Source organism: Salvelinus namaycush, chromosome 25 (genome assembly GCF_016432855.1).
Source record: "Salvelinus namaycush isolate Seneca chromosome 25, SaNama_1.0, whole genome shotgun sequence".
In the NCBI taxonomy this organism is placed as follows: Eukaryota; Metazoa; Chordata; class Actinopteri; order Salmoniformes; family Salmonidae; genus Salvelinus; species Salvelinus namaycush.
Genome location: NC_052331.1, coordinates 10,250,784 through 10,270,290, shown reverse-complemented (window position 1 = coordinate 10,270,290; position 19,507 = coordinate 10,250,784). Strand labels below are relative to the sequence as shown.

The following is a 19,507-nucleotide window of genomic DNA, read 5'->3' as shown; positions in this document are numbered from 1 at the left end:
CGTTTCTTAAACGGATGCAAAAGAAACGAAACGGGGATTAACATACCTGAACCAGGTATGTTTGCTTAGGGCCCCAAAAAAGGCTAGGGCCAACTCAGACTGCATGTGTGGGTATGGATGTGGGTATGCAGACCCGTAAGTCACTGCGGCCCCTCATGATGAGTTCAGATTTTTTTGTGGCCCCCACCTCCATCAAAGTTGCCCCTCCCTGACCTAGATTAGACTGTCAATTTAGCAGAAAGTAGGCTGTTAGGTCTCTCAGAGGGAACTGAAGCACTGATAATTGTTACATCTGCTCCTGCCACACCTTCTACTGCTCATCCTGTGTCTCCTTGACCCGCCGCCACTCCCCCAGTGCTCTCTCCCTCTCCCTCTCTCTCTCTGTGTGTGTGATTGTGTGGGCGGAGACAGGTGTGCTGGAGTCAGAGCACATCCCCACCAGCTGCAACCTGTTCCATAATTAAGACCTCTACAAATACTCAGTCCTGCCACTTCCACACTGCCAGATCGTAATCTCTGCTCAGTCAGTCTACGTTTCTAGCCGTTTGTTACTATTTAGATCCTGTTTTCCTTGCCTGACACGGTTTTCATCTCCGCTACAGTTCTGCCCGCTCTGACTCTGGTCCCTATCTCCAGTTCCACGTCTCCTCATCCTGCTACTCTGCCCTGGATTCCCCACTCTACTGCTCCCTTGGATTCCCCTCCGGACCTGCTTACCCTGTCCCAACCCCTCTCGCTCCAGTCTCAGCCTCCGCACCTGGTTTCCTGCAACCCGCCCGAGCTTCCCCTGGCCTGCACTCCATCTTCCCCCTGTGTTTCAATAAATAGCATTCCTGTCTTCTCGTCTGTGTCTGGTCTTGGGTTTCCCTGTTCCACTCCGCGGAACAATCATGTCAGTCAACAAGTTTGCCATTTAGACAGATAAATCAGTTTTTTACTTTAGAAGCAAGTAAAGAATGCGCAGCTTTCATCAATGAAAATGGCTCTTTAAACAATGATATATATTTTTTAAACCGGGCCTTTACTACCCAGGCGTTTCTTTACTTTGCGGGTGTCGTGGTCGAGGAATGGCACTGGATAGAGGGAATGGCTGACTGCTGTTGCTCATGCTGGCATGGAACCTGAGCATGCAAGGCGCCGCACACAACTCTTGGGAGGTCACTCGAAGAGAAATAACAGGGATTGTTGGCTTATTGCCAGATTCATCAGAGTTAATGGCTACCCTGGAGCGATTGGGGTTATGTGCCTTGCTCAAGGGCACATCGACATATTTTTCACCTCCCGGAATTGAACTTACAACCTTTCAGATTACTAGCACAACGCTCTAATCGATAAGCCACCTGCTGCCCATTTGAACACAGCAATCCATGTTTGAATAGTTAGAGGGGCAATATCCTCTGAAACTATGCATTGCGATGCTCTTACATGATATAAAGCAATAGGCCCTACTGTTAACCTTAAAAGTGCAAATAACATACAATATTTTTAGCTTTAAAGTGCCAAATTGGTAATGATTGCCGAGACAATGTCTGTCGACCATTAACACTTATTTTTGTAACAGTCAAATGGTTTACATTCCGCAAAATAAGCATATACACTATACAGTACCAGTCAAAAGTTTGGACACACCTACTCATTCGAGGATTTTTCTTTGTTTTACTATTTTCTACATTGTAGAATAATAGTGAAGACATCAAAACTATATAATAACACATGAAATCATGTAGTAGTAATTTTAGACTCTTCAAAGTAGCCACCATTTGCCTTGATGACAGCTTTGCAAACTCTTGGCCTTCTCTCAACCAGCTTCATGATGAATGCTTTTCCAACAGTCTTGAAGGAGTTCCCACATATGCTGAGCACATGTTGGCTGATTTTCCTTCACTCTGCGGTCCAACTCATCCCAAACCATCTCAATTGGGTTGAGGTCGGGTGATTGTGGAGGCCATGTCATCTCATGCAGAACTCCATCACTCTCCTTCTTGGTCAAAGAGCCCTTACACAGCCTGGAGGTGTGATGTGGGTCATTGTCCTGTTGAAAAACAAATGATAGTCCCACTAAGCACATACCAGATGGGATGGCGTGTCACTGCAGAATGCTATGGTAGCCATGCTGGTTAAGTGTGCCTTGAATTCTAAATAAATCACAGACAGTGTCACCAGCAAAGCACCCCCACACTATCACACTTCCTCCTCCATGCTTCATGGTGGGAACCACGCATGCAGAGATCATCCGTTCACCTACTCTGCGTCTCACAAAGACACCGCGGTTGGAACCAAAAATCGCAAATTTGAACTCTTCAGACCAAAGGACAGATTTCCACTGGTCTAATGTCCATTGCTCATGTTTCTTGGCCCAAGCAAGTCTCTTCTTATTATTGGTGTCCTTTAGTAGTGGTTTCTTTGCAGCAATTCGACCATGAAGGCCTGAACAATTAATATTGAGATGTGTCTGTTACTTGAACTCTGTGAAGCATTTATTTGGGCTGCAATTTCTGAGGCTGGTAACTCTAATGAACTTATCCTCTGCAGCAGAGGTAACTCTGGGTCTTCCTTTCCTTTGGCGGTCCTCATGAGAGCCAGTTTCATCATAGCGCTTGATGGTTTTTGCAACTGCACTTGAAGAAACTTTAAAAGTTCTTGAAATGTTCCGCATTGACTGACCTTCATGTCTTAAAGTAACGATGGACTGTTGTTTCTCTTTGCTTATTTGAGCTGTTCTTGCCACAATATGGACTTGGTCTTTTACCAAATAGGGCTATCTTCTGTATACCACGCCTACCTTGTCACAAAACTGAATGGCCTTACTGAAGAGCTCAGTGACTTTCAATGTGGCACCGTCATAGGATGCCACCTTTCCAAACTGCTTCTGGAAGCAACGTCAGCACAAGAACTGTTCGTCGGGAGCTTCATGAAATCACCATGCGCAATGCCAAGCGTCAGCTGGAGTGGTGTAAAGCTTGTCGCCATTGGACTCTGGAGCAGTGGAAACGGGTTCTCTGGAGTGATGAATCACGCTTCACCGTCTGGCAGTACAACGGATGAATATGGGTTTGGTGGATGCCAGGAAAACACTACCTGCCCGAATGCATAGTGCCAACTGTAAAGTTTGGTGGAGGAGGAATATTGGTCTGGGGCTGTTTTCATGGTTCGGGCTATTAGCCGATTCCAACAGGGCCAAGCCCCTTATTTCCAGTGAAGGGAAATCTTACCGCTACAGCATACAATGACATTCTAGATGATTCTGTGCTTCCAACTTTGTGGCAACAGTTTGGGGAATGCCCTGTCCTTTTTCAGTATGACAATGCCCCCGTGCAAAAAGTGAGGTCCATACAGAAATGGTTTGTCGAGATTGGTGTGGAAGAACTTGACTGGCCTGTACAGAGCCCTGACCTCAACGCCATCGAACACCTTTGGGATGAATTTGAACGTTGACTGCCTACAGTGCATTCGGAAAGTATTCAGGCCCCTTCCCTTTTTCCACATTTTGTTACGTTACAACCTTATTCTAAAATGTATTAAATAAAATAAAAATCCTCATCAATCTACACACAATCCCCATAATGACAAAGTTATTATTTATTTTTTTTGTTGATATTTTAGATTTAAAAAACCCAGAAATACCTTATTTACCTAAGTATTCAGACTCTTTGCTATGAGACTCGAAATTGAGCTCAGGTGCATCCTGTTTCCATTGATCATCTTTGAGATGTTTCTACAACTTCATTAGAGTTCGTCTGTGGTAAATTCAATTGATTGGACATGATTTTGAAAGGCACACACCTGTCTATAAGGTCCCACAGTTGACAGTGCATCTCAGAGCCATAACCAAGCCATGAGGTTGAAGAAATTGTCCATAGAGCTCCGAGACCGGATTGTGTCGAGGCCCAGATGTGATAAAGGGTACCAAAACATTTCTGCAGCATTGAAGGTCCCCAAGAACACAGTGGCCTCCATCATTCTTAAATGTTAGAAGTTTGTAACCACCAAGACTCATACTAGAGCTGGCCGTACATTTATAGTCAAAATTGATGTTTCAAAATATACGTTTTTTTATGTTTGGACAGATATTTTTTATAAATATCGCCCATAGCCACTTTATTATAAACATGTGTGTGCTATTCATTTTAAGTGTTTCTGTGATACACAGAGGCTGAGAAATTGGCAATTAAGCTAGTCTGGTATATAGCCTACCGGTATGACCTAAAATGTCCACGGATATGGGCCATATGTTATTTGGGCGCCAGTGCCATCAGACCTTTGGAATGCTATAACTCAGTTCCAATTGACATCTTTTCACTGTTTCTGTTCTACATTTGGGGTAACTCTCCAACAAACCAAATATAATATTACCGGTAATTTGAGCGACGTTTGGCCATAATCTTTGCACCAGAACGCTCACTAGTATTGAGAGAGAGATAAACCCTAAATGAACAGTAAATCAAGATCTGCAGGTCTGTGTAATAGCCAATTAGACTGGGCTCAATGCAGCTGTTTGAAGACCATAGTACCAGTCAGAGCATGGAAGGTAGGTGTGTCATATATTGTGGCCTCAGGGAAAGCGAGAAAGTGGGCAGAGGATTTCCTCTTTGCTTGAAAACACCTTGTATTGGTCTCACTGCGGCAATACGCCTGCAGCCTGACAATGACAATACACAAAGCGAATGACACAGGAAGGGGGAGGAAGGCGGAGGGTCAGCCAGTACGAAGAGGGAACCAGTCTGATGGAAATGTGAATGAGTGGGAAATGACGGAATACAACAGGAAGGAGAGAGAGAATTAGAGGGAAGGAGGTCATACCCACAAGAAGGAAGAGAAAATAAGTAATTGTGATAATGCAATTTGGGAACACAACAGTTTAGGTTTATGAATGGTGCAATTAGGCCATACCCAGTGGGACAGGATGTTAATCATAGGTCACAAATGAATAGTACACTTCCGCAAGCAGGACTGCTGGGTACAAACATGGCCACCAGCCTACATCCCAGTGACCAGGAAAGTTTCCTGACCATATGACCTGAACAGGAAATACTCAGGATCTTAGTTATAATCTTATGATAGGTCAAGTCATCTATTCATAAAAAAAACTCTGGCCCCAATTGTTATTAATGATACGATATTGAAGGAGATTAAACTTTGACCATCTCCTCCATTTTCTTGTTTTTGCATTTGAGCAGAGCATTCTCTGTTATGACGAAGTACAGATATGCAAATAGATTGGCTAATGCTGAAAGGACTTTGGCAACAGTGGGATGTTTTTCAGATTTTACTTCATCTGTTGCTCAATCTTGTTGACGTTGGCTAGCTAGAGGACTGTTTGCTTAGACAGCCGCTGGCAATTCCATACACACTTAGGTAGAGAAGAGTCAGAGGTCAGGGAGGTTTATCAATAACATCCACATAATGTTGCAACACCACCCAGAAACACACATTTATGATTAATGACTCTGATGATGTGTGTTTGTGTGTGTGTGTGTGTTTGTGTGTGTGTGTGTGTTCTGATTTGTAGTAGTGTGTTCTGTAGCTCCTAAACCAAGTGTCTTGTATGGGCCAGAACATTGTGCCAGTATATTGTGTATATAGCTATGAGCTATGAGCCTTCTTTCTCATGATCAGTTGTTATGTTTGTGTGTAGTCATTGGGGCACACTAAGTTGATCAGTGATCTGGAGCACTGAGACATATTCCCTGTAAGGCGCCTTCACTGTCGACCAGAGTTTTATTTCCATTGGCCCAGAGCAAACGGAACAACTGGCTTCGTTTTTTCTTCTTCTTTGAAATGTAATTCAGTCATCTTTCTCTATTTCTATGCAGGGGCGTGAGTGCACACGCACACACACACACACACACGCACACACACACACACACACACACACACACACACACACACACACACACACACACACACACACACACACACACACACACACACACACACACACACACACACACATATCCTTCGAACTCTCATTTTTAAGGCCAGGGAACATCCTTACCTCTAAAATGTGTAGGCCTATTAGTTTGTTACTTTGTTCATGTAAAAGTCTAAATACTAGGTCTGACTCACTCAACTAAAGTAAATAAAGGGACCACTATAACTGCCCACTCTTTTAGGCTTCGGTGATCAAAACTGTTACAGTCAGAAGTTGCGTACACGTACAGTGAATAACACTTAAAGACGTTTTTTATGGACCCACCAATGGGACCATATATGGGAGGAGTGGGACTCACTAGGCTTATGGTTGAAAGAAATGTTCAGTGTTACTGAATGGCTCTTTTGCACGTACATCCATTTTAAATACAGTCTAACAACATACACTATGAAAGACCCAGATAAAAGACGAACAAAAGGTATAGTGGCCTGAGAAAGAGCTGCTGTGGCCTTATACCATGCATAGAATTGAAACTTGTCCTGAAACAAACTCTTCCTCTAGACATGTCCTCCCACCTCCATTATATTTAAACCATCATAACCCATTAATTACACACTTCGCCATCCCCGTCTCTTTCATGATGCTCATCTACCTCTCTCCACCTCACTCCTTCATACGGATTTACAATACTGTAATACAGTGAGTTCCCCCCACCCACACACAAAGTATAATGAAACTGCTGACATATAACTGGAGTACAGTTTGATACAAAGAAAATGCTGAAATTACATAATTACTAGTTAATTAAAAGTGTTGTTTTTGTTCATATATTCATTGTGCTCCTGGAACATGTACAATAACCTACCAGGCAGTTACTGTACACTAACGATGTACTGACTGTGCACTGGGTGTGGTTGTTCACAATTATTTACCCTCAGGCCTCTGGGTTTTCCGTAAGATAAAAGAGAGGGAGAGTGGGAGGAGGAGTGTGGAGAGAAGACGACAGGGAGACGGGAATGTGGGGGAGGGGGTTTGACTTTGGTTTGTATGGGATCACAGAGAAATTCTCAGTAAAATGACTGACTGTGCTGTTTCACAATACACTGACATTGTTAATGCAACAAAAGAGCTGAATAGTTGAAGGTCAAACATGCAGCCAAACAATCCATATTTTAAAGTTGTGAAAAACACTTCCTGGGTGTGTGCTAACTTATTGCTAGCGTATTGACAATGTTCAAGTCAGGGTGTGTTCAGTAGAGGATATCAGATAGCTGGGTCTCAGGTTTACCTACCTCACATTAGCCACAATGTTGTTTCCAACTCCTGTTTTGGGGGTGGGGGATAGAAAGGGCAGAGCTGAAAATGTATGGGAGAGGTTTGGAACCCAGTCAATGGTTCTGCCACAGATAAAGAGAGGGAGGCACCAGAGTTTGATGAGCTTCCAGGGAAATGCAATGTCAAATATATACTGTAATCATCCGGCCCCTTCTCTAGTGTAGCCCCAGACACTGTAATCTCACAAGGAGAAGCCTGGAAAGCGAGGCCAGTCTAGATCTATAGTGATGTAGGTTAATCTTTTACCTACAGAAGGTTTTTAGTTTCACTGTTAAGTTTTGTCTACCAAGATTTGGGTTTTTCCCTACAAGGGCTTGAGTGAAATCTGAGCTGTCTTTGTATGGTGCCATTTTGTCCTGGTTTGGTTTCAGTGTGTCAGTTTCGGTCAAATTGGCCTTAGTTTCATCCGTCTGGACACAGCCACTGAAGAGTACTGTTTATGTTTGAATACTTTTATAGTTACTCATTGGAATTGCCATTGCCTGTCTGTGGACCTTGTGCTTCTCACGCAAGCCAAAACATAAATTGGAAGATACAGTTGAAGTCGGGAAGTTTACATACACTTAGGTTTGAGTCATTAAAACTCGTTTAACAACCACTCCACACATTTCTTGTTAACAAACTGAAGTTTTGGCAAGTCGGTTAGGACATCTACTTTGTGCATGACACAACAAAACAAAGGAGATGATCGTGGACTTCAGTAAACAGCAGAGGGAGCACCCCCCTATCCACATCAACGGGACAGTAGTGGAGAAGGTGGAAAGTTCTCCAGAGGGTAGTGAGGTCTGCACAACGCATCACCGGGGGCAAACTACCTGCCCTCCAGAACACCTACACCACCCAATGTCACAGGTAGGCCAAAAAGATTGTCAAGGACTGACATTATTGGAGTATTGGAGGTGTACCTGTGGATGTATTTCAAGGTCTAACTTCAAACTCAGTGCCTCTTTGCTTGACATCATGGGAAAATCAAAAGAAATCAGCCAAGCACTCAGAAAAAAATGGTAGACCTCCACAAGTCTGGTTCATCCTTGGGAGCAATTTCCAAATGCCTGAAGGTACCACGTTCATCTGTACAAACAATAGTACGCAAGTATAAACACCATGGGACCACGCAGCCATCATACCGCTCAGGAAGGAGACGCGTTCTGTCTCCTAGAGATGAACGTACTTTGGTGCGAAAAGTGCAAATCAATCCCAGAACAACAGCAAAAGACCTTGTGAAGATGCTGGAGGAAACAGGTACAAAAGCATCTATATCCACAGTAAAACGAGTCCTATATCGACATAACCTGAAAGGCCGCTCAGCAAGGAAGAAGCCACTGCTCCAAAACCGCCATAAAAAAGCCAGACTACGGTTTTCAACTGCACATGGGGACAAAGATCGTACTTTTTGGAGAAATGTCCTCTAGTCTGATGGGGAAAAAAATAGAAATGTTTGGCCATAATGACCATCGTTATGTTTGGAGGAAAAAGGGGGAGGCTTGCAAGCTGAAGATCACCATCCCAACCGTGAAGCACAGGGGTGGCAGCATCATGTTGTGGGGGTGCTTTGCTGTAGGAGGGACTGGTGCCCTTCACAAAATCGATGGCATCATGAGGGAGGAAAAGTATGTGGATATATTGAAGCAACATCTCAAGACATCAGGAAGTCAGGAAGTTAAAGCTTGGTCGCAAATGGGTCTTCCAAATGGACAATGACCCCAAGCATACTTCCAAAGTTGTGGCAAAATGGCTTAAGGACAACAAAGTCAAGGTATTGGAGTGGCCATCACAAAGCCCTGACCTCAATCCTATAGAAAATTTGTGGGCAGAACTGAAAAAGCGTGTGCAAGCAAGGAGGCCTACAAACCTGACTCAGTTACACCAGCTCTGTCAGGAGGAATGGGCCATAATTCACCCAACTTATTGTGGGAAGCTTGTGGAAGGCTACCCAAAACGTTTGACCCAAGTTAAACAATTTAAAGGCATTGCTACCAAGTACTAATTGAGTGTATGTAAACTTATGACCCTGGTATTGTGATGAAAGAAATAAAAGCTGCAATAAATCCTTCTCTCTACTATTATTCTGACATTTCATATTCTTAAAATAAAGTGGTGATCCAAACTGATCTAAGAGAGGGAATTTTTACTAGGATTAAGTGTCAGGAATTGTGAAAAACTGAGTTTAAATGTAGTTAGCTAAGGTGTATGTAAACTTCCGACTTCAACTGTAATTTGTTCTTTAAGTCATTGTGGAATGTATATCAAGTCTACTCTGCCTTATTTGCCAACATTCATATCCTACAGATGCAAAGATAGAAGCAGAATCCATGTACTTTACTGGATACAGTATTTCTGACTTATCTGTGGTGTATTCATTCTTCAACCATTCAGGACATTTTAACATTACAGCCTCTTCCTGTTCCATGTTTTAGGTGTGGCTGCAGCAGTATGGCTACCTACCCCCAGGTGACCTGCGGACACACGCTGCCCGTTCCCCTCACTCCATCACCACGGCCATCGCAGCCATGCAGAGGTTCTACGGCCTGACCATCACCGGCTCCATTGACCCCAAAACTGTAGAGTGAGTGCCTCTCACGCTAAACAACTGTTGCAAGTTCAGGACCATATTACCCTGTTTGTAGGACCGGGAGCTTATAACTTGGCCATTAAAAACAAATGGCCTTACTTGTGTGAAATCACTGATTCAGGGTTATTGTAAAAAGGCCGGTTTGTGTGACTAGTCCCTGACTTGTGTTTGTCAGGGCAATGAAGCGGCCACGCTGTGGAGTTCCAGACAAGTTCGGGACTGAGCTGAAGAGTAACCTGAGAAAGAAGCGCTACGCTATCCAGGGCCTGAAATGGGATAAGACTGATCTCACCTTCTGGTAAGTTATCCCTCCAACTGTAGGGTAAGAATGAAAAGAACTGCCACAACCCATATGGTGAAGTCATGTAAAGTCATACTAATCTTAGCCAGATTTTCTGAAATTTCCCAGTGATTTATTACGCCGTAAAGATAATCACTGTTTTCCCCGTCTTCTCCTTACTCCCTCCATTTCTATATTTTTCTGTCACAAACTGTGCTCTTCTCTCTCTAACGGGGCTCCCTCTCTCCCTCTTAGTATACAGAACTACACCCCTAAGGTGGGGGAGTATGAGACCCATGAGGCTATCAGGAAAGCCTTCCAGGTGTGGGAAAGTGTGACCCCTCTACGCTTCCGGGAGATCCCCTACAGTCACATACGGGACAAGGTAGAGGACTTTGCAGACATCATGCTCTTCTTTGGTGAGGGTTTCCATGGCGACTCCAGTCCCTTCGACGGCGAGGGGGGTTTCTTGGCACACGCCTACTTCCCCGGTAACGGCATAGGGGGAGACACACACTTTGACTCTGCAGAGCCTTGGACGGTCGGCAACAGTGATCTGTCAGGTGAGTGACCTCGAGTGTTTGGAAGAGGGAGAGGAATGTTGTGATGGGAAATTCACTGGCGGGATGTCAGGTTCAATCTGTTGGGAGTTGCCATGCTCCCCGGGCAGTTGTGAGCGGCAGGCCACAAAAACACATCATGAGCAGGCCCCGACGTGTGTGTGTTTTGAACTTATCCCCAGGGCGTGTTTGTGTGGGGAAAATGCATAATATACAGTTTTTTCTTCTTTTCGTTTTGATGGTGAGATAGAGGCCTGCTATTTACCACAGGGATATCTTGTCAATACTTTAGAAGTTTCCAGCCAGTTCAATTTGAATAGTGCTTTTGCTATACATGCACACATACCATTGTTGTAACAAGCTTGAATTTAATGGGACAATTTAATGTGATGGTGATGACATAGTTCTGTTGGTCTTAGGTAATGACGTGTTCCTGGTGTCGGTACATGAGTTGGGTCATGCCCTGGGACTGGAGCACTCCAACGACCCCTCCGCCATCATGGCTCCATTTTACCAGTGGATGGAGACAGAGAACTTCCAGCTGCCTGAAGATGACCTCAGGGGAATACAGCAAATTTATGGTGAGCACAGGCTAAAGGGAAATGAATTATAATTACTGGTAGTTGTTATACTGTATCTAGGCTATAACTAGGGCGCAAAGTTCATTTGAGTCAGATCACCAAAAAAAATGAAGGGCCTAGGTATTGATAGTAGTAGAGGATTACATGTATTTCTCTCTCCCTCTACCGTGCAGGGGGTAGATCAGGTGGTGGCCCCCGCCCTCCCCCACCTACCCCACGCTCACCTCACCACCCACCCAAACCCACTCACACCCCATACAACCCTCGCTTTGGCCCTGACATCTGTGAGGGACACTTTGACACCATCGCCATCCTCCGAGGAGAAATGTTTGTCTTCAAGGTACTTCATTACAGATATGTATAGCTGAAATGAGCTTTGTCATTGTATGTATATTTATATACTGGGTTGTTCGAGCGCTGAATGATGATTGACTGACAGCCGGGGTATATCAGACTGTATGCCACGGGTATGACAAAACATTTATTTTTACTGTTCTAATTACATTGGTAAGCAGTTTATAATTACAATAAGGCACCTCGGAGGTTTGTGGTACATTGCCAATATACCACGGCTAAGGGCTATGTCCAGGCACTCCGTGTTGCGTCGTACATAAGAACAACCCTTAGCCGTGGTATATTGTTCATATACCACACCCCCTCTGGCCTTATTGCCTAAATATACAGTACCAGTCAAAAGTTTGGACACACCTACTCATTCCAGGGTTTTTCTTTATTTTTAATATTTTATACATTGTATAATAATAGTGAAGACATCAAAACTATGAAATAACATCATGTAGTAACCAAAAAAGTGTGTAACAAATCATCATATATTTTATATTTGAGATTCTTCAAATAGCCACCCTTTGCCTTGACAGCTTTGCACACTCTTGACATTCTCTCAACCAGCGTCATGAGGTAGTCACCTGGAATGCATTTAAATTAACAGGTGTGCCTTGTTAAAAGTTATTTTGTTGTGACAAGGTAGGGGTGGTATACAGAAGATAGCCCTATTTGGTAAAAGACCAAGATCATATTATGACAAGAGCAGCTCAAATAATCAAAGAGAAACGACAGTCCATCATTACTTTAAGACAAGAAGGTCAGTCAATGCGGAACATTTCAAGAACTTTCAAAGTTTCTTCAAGTCCAGTCGCAAAAACCATCAAGAGCTGTGATGAAACTGGCTCTTATGAGGACCGCCACAAGAAAGGAAGACCCAGAGTTACCTCTGCCGCAGAGGATAAGTTCATTAGAGTTACCAGCCTCAGAAATTGCAGCCCAAATAAATGCTTCACATAGTTCAAGTAACAGACATATCTCAACATCAACTGTTTAGACGGGACTGCGTGAATCAGGCCTTCATGGTCGAATTGCTGCAAAGAAACCACTACTAAAAGACTCCAATTAGAAGAAGAGACTTGCTTGGGCCAAGAAACACGAGCAATGGACATTAGACCAATGGAAATCTGTCCTTTGGTCTGATGAGTCCAAATTTGAGATTTTTGGTTCCAACCACTGTATCTTTGTGAGACGCAGAGTAGGTGAACGGATGATCTCTGCATGTGGGGTTCCCACCATTAAGCTTGGAGGAGGAGGTGTGATGGTGTGGGGGTGCTTTGCTGGTGACACTGTCTGTGATTTATTTAGAATTCAAGGCACACTTAACCAGCATGGCTACCACAGCATTCTGCAGCGATACGCCATCCCATCTAGTTTGCGTTTAGTGGGACTATCATTTGTTTTTCAACAGGACAATGACCCAACACACCTCCAGGCGGTGTAAGGGCTATTTGACCAATAAGGAGAGTGATGGAGGGCTGCATGAGATGACATGGCCTCCACAATCACCCGACCTCAACCCAATTGAGATGGTTTGGGATGAGTGGGAACCAAGAGTGAAAGAAAAGCAGTCAACAAGTGCTCAGCATATGTGGGAACTCCTTCAAGACTGTTGGAAAAGCATTCCAGGTGAAGCTGGTTGAGAGAATGCCAAGAGTGTGCAAAGCTGTCATCAAGGCAAATGGTGGCATCTTTGAAGAATATAAAATATATTTTGATTTGTTTAACACTTTTTTTGGTTACTACATGATTCTATGTGTTATTTCATAGTTTGGATGTCTTCACTATTATTCTACAATGTAGAAAATTGTAAAAATTAAGAAAAACCCTTTCCAAACTTTTGACTGGTACTGTATATTTAGTTTGTACAGGTATTATCCATGTCTCTCTCTCCTCTAGGATAAGTGGTTCTGGAGAGTCCGTAACAACGCAGTTCTGGACGGATACCCAATGCCAATAGGCCATTTCTGGAGAGGCCTGCCATCAAACATCAATGCTGCTTATGAAAGGGATGATGGGAACTTTGTATTTTTCAAGGGTAAATCTCTCCTTACTCTTTACTCTATTACCACCCCTGCATAATACTATTCTATAGACCTTTATTTTATTTAACATTTATTTAACTAGGCATGTCAGTTAAGAACAAATTCTTATTTACAATGACAGCCTACCAAAAGGCAAAAGGCCTCCTGCTGGGACAGGGGCTGGGATTTAAAAAAACATATATAGGACAAAACCCACATCACGATGGGCATCAAAATAGCATGGCAGCAACACATGACAACACAGCATGATAGCAACACCACATGACAACAACATGGTCGCAACACAACACGGCAGCAGCACAACATGGTAGAAGCATAAAACATGGTACAAACATTATTGTGCACAGACAACAGCAAAGGCAAGAAGGTAGAGACAACAATACATCACGTGAAGCAGCCACAACTGTCAGTAAGAGTGTCCATGAAGAAGATATATGGATATATAGAAGACATTGTAATTCTGACTGAGGAAAACCACTCATTCAGATTCTTTCTCTCTCTGTGTAGGAGACAGGCACTGGGTTTTCAAGGAGTCTATTCTGGAGGATGGTTATCCCAAGTCTCTAAAGGAGATGGGCAGTGGTCTACCCAAAGACAAAATAGATGCCGCCCTCTTCTACACCCCCACCGGCAAGACATACTTCTTCAGAGGAAACAAGTAAGTCTCTTTACATCTGAATGTCTCTGTGTGTTTGAATACATCAACATGACATGACTGAGTGGAGTGGGAATGTATACACTAAACCAAAGAACGTTGAAAACGTAACATTATGACATTAACTACTGTTCCCTGAAGAAGGGAAACGAGATATAGCATTTGCACTCTCGCAAATTTGGTTGAAGAATCTACAATCATGTGGGGGGCGTACAATGAGTTATAGCCTGTACCCCGACATCATTGTTCACATTACCCAGGGCGACACTGCGCATGAGCGCCATTAGTCGGAGGAGGCAGCGAGTCTCCCATAAAGCGTCATCTGAGGCTTCATGGACTTGGAGAAATAGGTTATTTTTTAAATATTTTCTTTTATCTCCACCACTCTTGACAACCTTGTGTCTGAATGTGGAGGGACATGTTTTATTGAACTCACATGTGGAAAACACAACACACATCAAACCCAAAAACAATGGGGTTGAAAAAATGTGTTTAGCTGCAAACATTTGCCTGAAGCCCGGTCGACTCTGGGTTCGAGGGCTTCGTCCATCCGTGACGTACCCAAATTGGCAGTGCCACTTAGTGGTACTCTTGTGACCACAGGTTTTTGGGGAGGCTGGTAAGTGAGGACCCGATCTCGTGCCATCCCCAAGCTAGGTGCATGGGGGCTATCACCTTCCAGCAGGACCATCTCTTACCTCGCCTCTGGAAGTGGGGCGGCGCTTGTGTCAGGCAGACTGGCACTCTTCCTGCTTATTTTTGGCCTCGAACCGGGCCTGCATATCCTCTAGGGCCGAACCGAACAACCCTGTAGGAGAAATCAGCTCATTGAGGTACATCTGTCTGTCCCTCTCCGGCACCTGCGAGAACGTCAGCCAAAGATGACAATGTGCCACCACAGTAGCTCCCATTCTCTTCCCGGGCGCTAGAACGGTGCTCCGGGACACGTGCAGAATGAAGTAGACCGTAACACGGATATCATCCAGGAGCTCTGCGTGGGACTCACCTGGGGCCAAAGCCATGCCTCGCTCCTCCAGCATCTCGGGCTGGTAGACCTGCAGCATAGTAATAGACAACAGTGAACGGGCAGCCACCCCCTCTCTCCTATACACCTTCTCCAGCTGAGCAGCCGAAAAGCTACAGTGCTTGTTAGGGAGCGTAGGATTTGCAATAGCCACGACCTAGTTAGTCAATGGGGATAGGTTAGCCAGCTAGCTTGCCATCCACCTGAGGCGTGTGCACCAGCCCTGTCCCCTCCAGCCCTTCCAGATCCATGAAGGGGGCACACCCATGCAGCATCAGCTTAGCTGAATGCGGGTTGGACTAGGTTGTTGTCAATTCTTCGATGAAATCCATAAAAGGGGTAGGTGGTGCTTCCCACCGAACCTTCATGACTTCTGCTGCGGGGGTGAACACGCCCACTTCACCTCCAAACGTATAGGCGCCCTGCGGCACAGTTCTATGAACGATGCGCTGGATACTAAGTTTTCCACCGCTACTCCCGTAGCGTGAGGAGTTGGCTGTCCCAGAACTAAGTCCTCTTTGTCACCCGCGAAATCCCTGGAGCCGTCCAGAGACACCAAGTCATCATCTGAACATGGGCCATATATGTAAGCAGCCATGTCACTATCTCCCTTTGGGATGCTAGTTCCACCCGTTCTGACCACAGCCCCAAGTCTCTCTCTGCTTCCTGCACCTTGGTCCCAGCCGAGGTACCAGCATTTGGGAAAGGAAAGTCGCCATTGGTAATCCTAGTATCTTTTAGAGAAATACTATAACCGTATGCCTGGGGGCATGAGCTCAACTCCGAACCCGGCTTAGCCATCGTCGTCTCGGTTGCTTTCTTATCCATCTTACTCATTGCGATAGCAAATTGAAGAAGAACTATTTGTTTTTGATTAGGAAACTTGTGAGAACAAGTACGAACTTCTCCACCCAACGTCCACGGGGTGAGCACGCTCTACCGCTATGGGACAGTTTAGTTGGTGCAACGTCAGCTAGTCTCGTTTTCCCATTGTTTGTTTTAGTTGCGTGAATCGTTCCTGTTCACACTGAGGGGAAGAGCGAAATGAATCCGAGCCTCACGCTTATCACCTGACCAAGGCGGGGCTTCCAGCGAGGCATGCATTTCATTGTCAGGTGTGATTGTGGATCCTTCAACCGAAGTCGCGAGCATGCGATTCCCCATAGTATGTTGTACTGAAGTTGACTGACTGAAAGGGAACATCACATTTCTCTGTCATGAATTGCTATTTGGCCAAAAGATGCTTGCTAATTCCCCAAATAAGTACTGCCACCTTTGCTTGTAAGAGGTCTCTGACATTGAGTTGAGAAACACAGAAATGCTACAATTATACTATCCATTGCACATGGTTATCCTGCTGAACTCAGTTAATTAAGAGGCTTAGCTAAAAGAAACATAACATAATTCTGTGTCCGGGAGGCTTTGTCTTTCATTGGCCCACCTAGCTTACATCTCATAACTCAGACCATACCAGCTGAGCAGCCCCATCTTTGGATGAACAATAGACCTGTAGGTGTGTGTCAACACAGACCAGAGGTTTGGAGATATGCAGATGCACTCATGTTAAACTGAAACATGTCTGTCTCTCCCCATGTTAGGTACTATCGTTACAATGAGGACTCACGCTCTGTGGACCCTGAATACCCCAAACCAATCAATGTGTGGCAGGGCGTCCCAGACAATATTAAAGCTGGCTTCATGAGCAGAGACCAAGGTAACCATCCCGTGTGTTTTTGTGTCTGTGCATGGGTGCATGCAAGCGTGCAGTGTGTCTTTTTTTATGTCCTAATCTAAAGAAAACCAATGGTGTTTTTTTGTGTGTTTTTTTTCAATGGATAAAGTTATCCCAAGTTTGTATTTCTTATTTGACATCTTTATCTCGCCACTGTTTTTGGCTCTCAGGACACACCTACTTCTACAAAGCCAATAAGTATTGGAAGTTCAACAACCAGAAGCTTCGTGTTGAGCCTGGATTCCCCAAGTCTGCTCTTAAAGACTGGATGGGCTGTCCAGAGGAGGACCCCAAGACCGACGGAGGAAGGGGGGGTGGAGGACATGACCGGGAAGACAGAGAGGAGGATAGAGATGAGACAGAAGTAATCATCATCGAGGTGGAGGAGGAAGGAGGATCTGGCGGAGGGGCAGGTGCGGCGGCAGTGGTGGTTCCCCTCATGCTGTTGGTGTGTGTGATTCTCACTCTGGGGGCACTGCTGTTCTTCCGCAGGTATGGCACCCCACGCCGTCTCCTGTACTGCCAACGCTCCCTACTGGACAAGGTGTAGAAGGGGAGGAGAGGGAGAGGAGAGAAAGGGAGGAGAGAGAGGAGGTTGATGAGTTGAGAGGGACTGTAGGGGAGAGAAGAGAGCAAATAGAGAGTAATGCTAGTGGAGATAAAAAGAGAGAGAATTAAAGTCTGTGGACCGTGAATGAGGGTTAGCCAGAGCAAGATATACTTGTTAGCTATAGCTAAAATATTCCTACCACTACCAACTTAAACATGGAAGAGATTCCTTTTGCTCTTCCACTCCCACTCTTTTCTTCCATTTCTGCCCCCTCTGCTCTTCCCACCTTTCTCTCTCGTTCTCTCTGTGGTTGTTGACTCCAGCTCATCGCTGTTTGTTTAGCCTTTTTAAATGTCCTTTTTTTAGTGGATGTCGTCAGTGTTTGTGTCCTTGCGAATTTCAGCTTTGAACATAATTACGTTCAGTGCCTCCATCTGCCCATTTTAGTGTCTATTGTGTTAAAGAAGGCAATCAGCATCATTTCATGTCATGTAATGTTCTGCTCCATGATAGTACATGACGCTAGATTCTGTCAAAGCCTTCTACACATTAAGCGTTGTCTGCTATATCTCAGTTATATCACATGAACTATGAACTGTCTAAAGAGAGGGGGTATATATCAGATAAGTCTATTCACTAAACATTTAATGAAACACAAAAAGTGCTGCAGTCAATGTGTGCCCCCAGTCCATCCTTACCACAATTTGATATCTCGATTTCAGAGAGCCAGTATTGAACATACAAAAGGGAAATGATAAACTAACAGTGTCCATTGGAAGCATATATAACACTAATTTGAAAGCTGAGCAATTTGTCCGTGTCATTAATATTCCTTTATGTCTTGCAGTGTTTTAATGATTATTATTATTATGATTATTATTATCGAGGATGTTGTCATTATTATTATGTCTATTACTGTTGTTATTGTTGTTCTCCATGTATAGAATGTGTCTGTGTACATTGTCATTAAATGTCCTGCTGGACAGGGAACTGCATTTTGAAAGTGGCCTTAATTTTATATTCATTTTAGGGGAAAGTGAATGGGATGGGGATATTATTTTTGAAACTTGCTTGTTTTTCCGTCTCAATGCAATAAATTGAAGATATGGAAATGACTCCTTTTTGTCAATGCACTTGTTTACAGTTCTCAATTCATGGTGCTGTTTTTTTTTTCAGGGATGAGAGGGTTTACTAGTAGTTAAAACAATAATAATTATATTAATTTTTATGATAATAATGATAACTATCGAAACTATTTGAATAAGATTGTGCCTGTCTTTTTCACTTTTATACTTTTCTTTCAAATAAAATGTTTTGAAAAGTTCTAGCTATATCTGTTATTTATTTTGGTTTTCAGCGCTAAGTGGTCAGTCACAGGCATGCACATGCACGCACACTCACACACACACTCAGAGGCACTTTAACAAATGACTTTGTAAAAACATACACAAGCAAAATCTTAACTGAAGCTCATTATCACCTTGGTATTGCATTCACCAATTACCTCTTAACAAACTGTCCACATAGCACTTCCTTATCCGCCTTATTATCATACCGCAACTGGTCCCATACTCACTCTTCCTTTACCTCCAGGGTTCTTGCTCCCCAAAAGCTCCATTGGTGCTTGGAAACTGGCAGGCCTGAGACTGGGTTGGAAAATAAAGGCGACGTCCAAGGATTAAGTGAAACCAGGAATGAAGAGGATTGTGTAAACGGTTTGGCATTCACAGCAGAAAAACATGTTGGTTATTGTGTGTGTGTGTGTGTGTGTGTGTGTGTGTGTGTGTGTGTGTGTGTGTGTGTGTGTGTGTGTGCGCATGCGCGTGCGCTATACGTGTGTTATATGAGCCAATAAAGCAGGTAATCAAATCTCAAAGCAACAGGCTAAGGCGTTTCCTCTCAGCTAATGGGCCTTTGACAAACAGCTGAGGTGCATGGGAGAGGGCAGAAAGACAGAGG

The 19,507-nt window shown here is 44.1% G+C and overlaps 1 protein-coding gene across 1 annotated transcript in view; it reads left to right on the top strand.

Moving 5' to 3' along the window:
• LOC120020209 (matrix metalloproteinase-14-like) overlaps positions 1 to 18,872 on the top strand; it is a 28,555-nt gene extending 9,683 nt beyond the window's left edge. Inside the window, exons 2-10 of the mRNA XM_038963718.1 lie at positions 9,625 to 9,773; positions 9,955 to 10,077; positions 10,315 to 10,622; positions 11,039 to 11,200; positions 11,374 to 11,540; positions 13,442 to 13,580; positions 14,095 to 14,245; positions 16,865 to 16,980; positions 17,169 to 18,872. Of these exons, the coding sequence (XP_038819646.1) occupies positions 9,625 to 9,773; positions 9,955 to 10,077; positions 10,315 to 10,622; positions 11,039 to 11,200; positions 11,374 to 11,540; positions 13,442 to 13,580; positions 14,095 to 14,245; positions 16,865 to 16,980; positions 17,169 to 17,548 (1,695 nt within the window). The 3' untranslated portion in view covers positions 17,549 to 18,872. The remainder of the gene's footprint in view (positions 1 to 9,624; positions 9,774 to 9,954; positions 10,078 to 10,314; positions 10,623 to 11,038; positions 11,201 to 11,373; positions 11,541 to 13,441; positions 13,581 to 14,094; positions 14,246 to 16,864; positions 16,981 to 17,168) is intronic.
• The last annotated feature ends 635 nt before the right edge of the window (positions 18,873 to 19,507 follow it).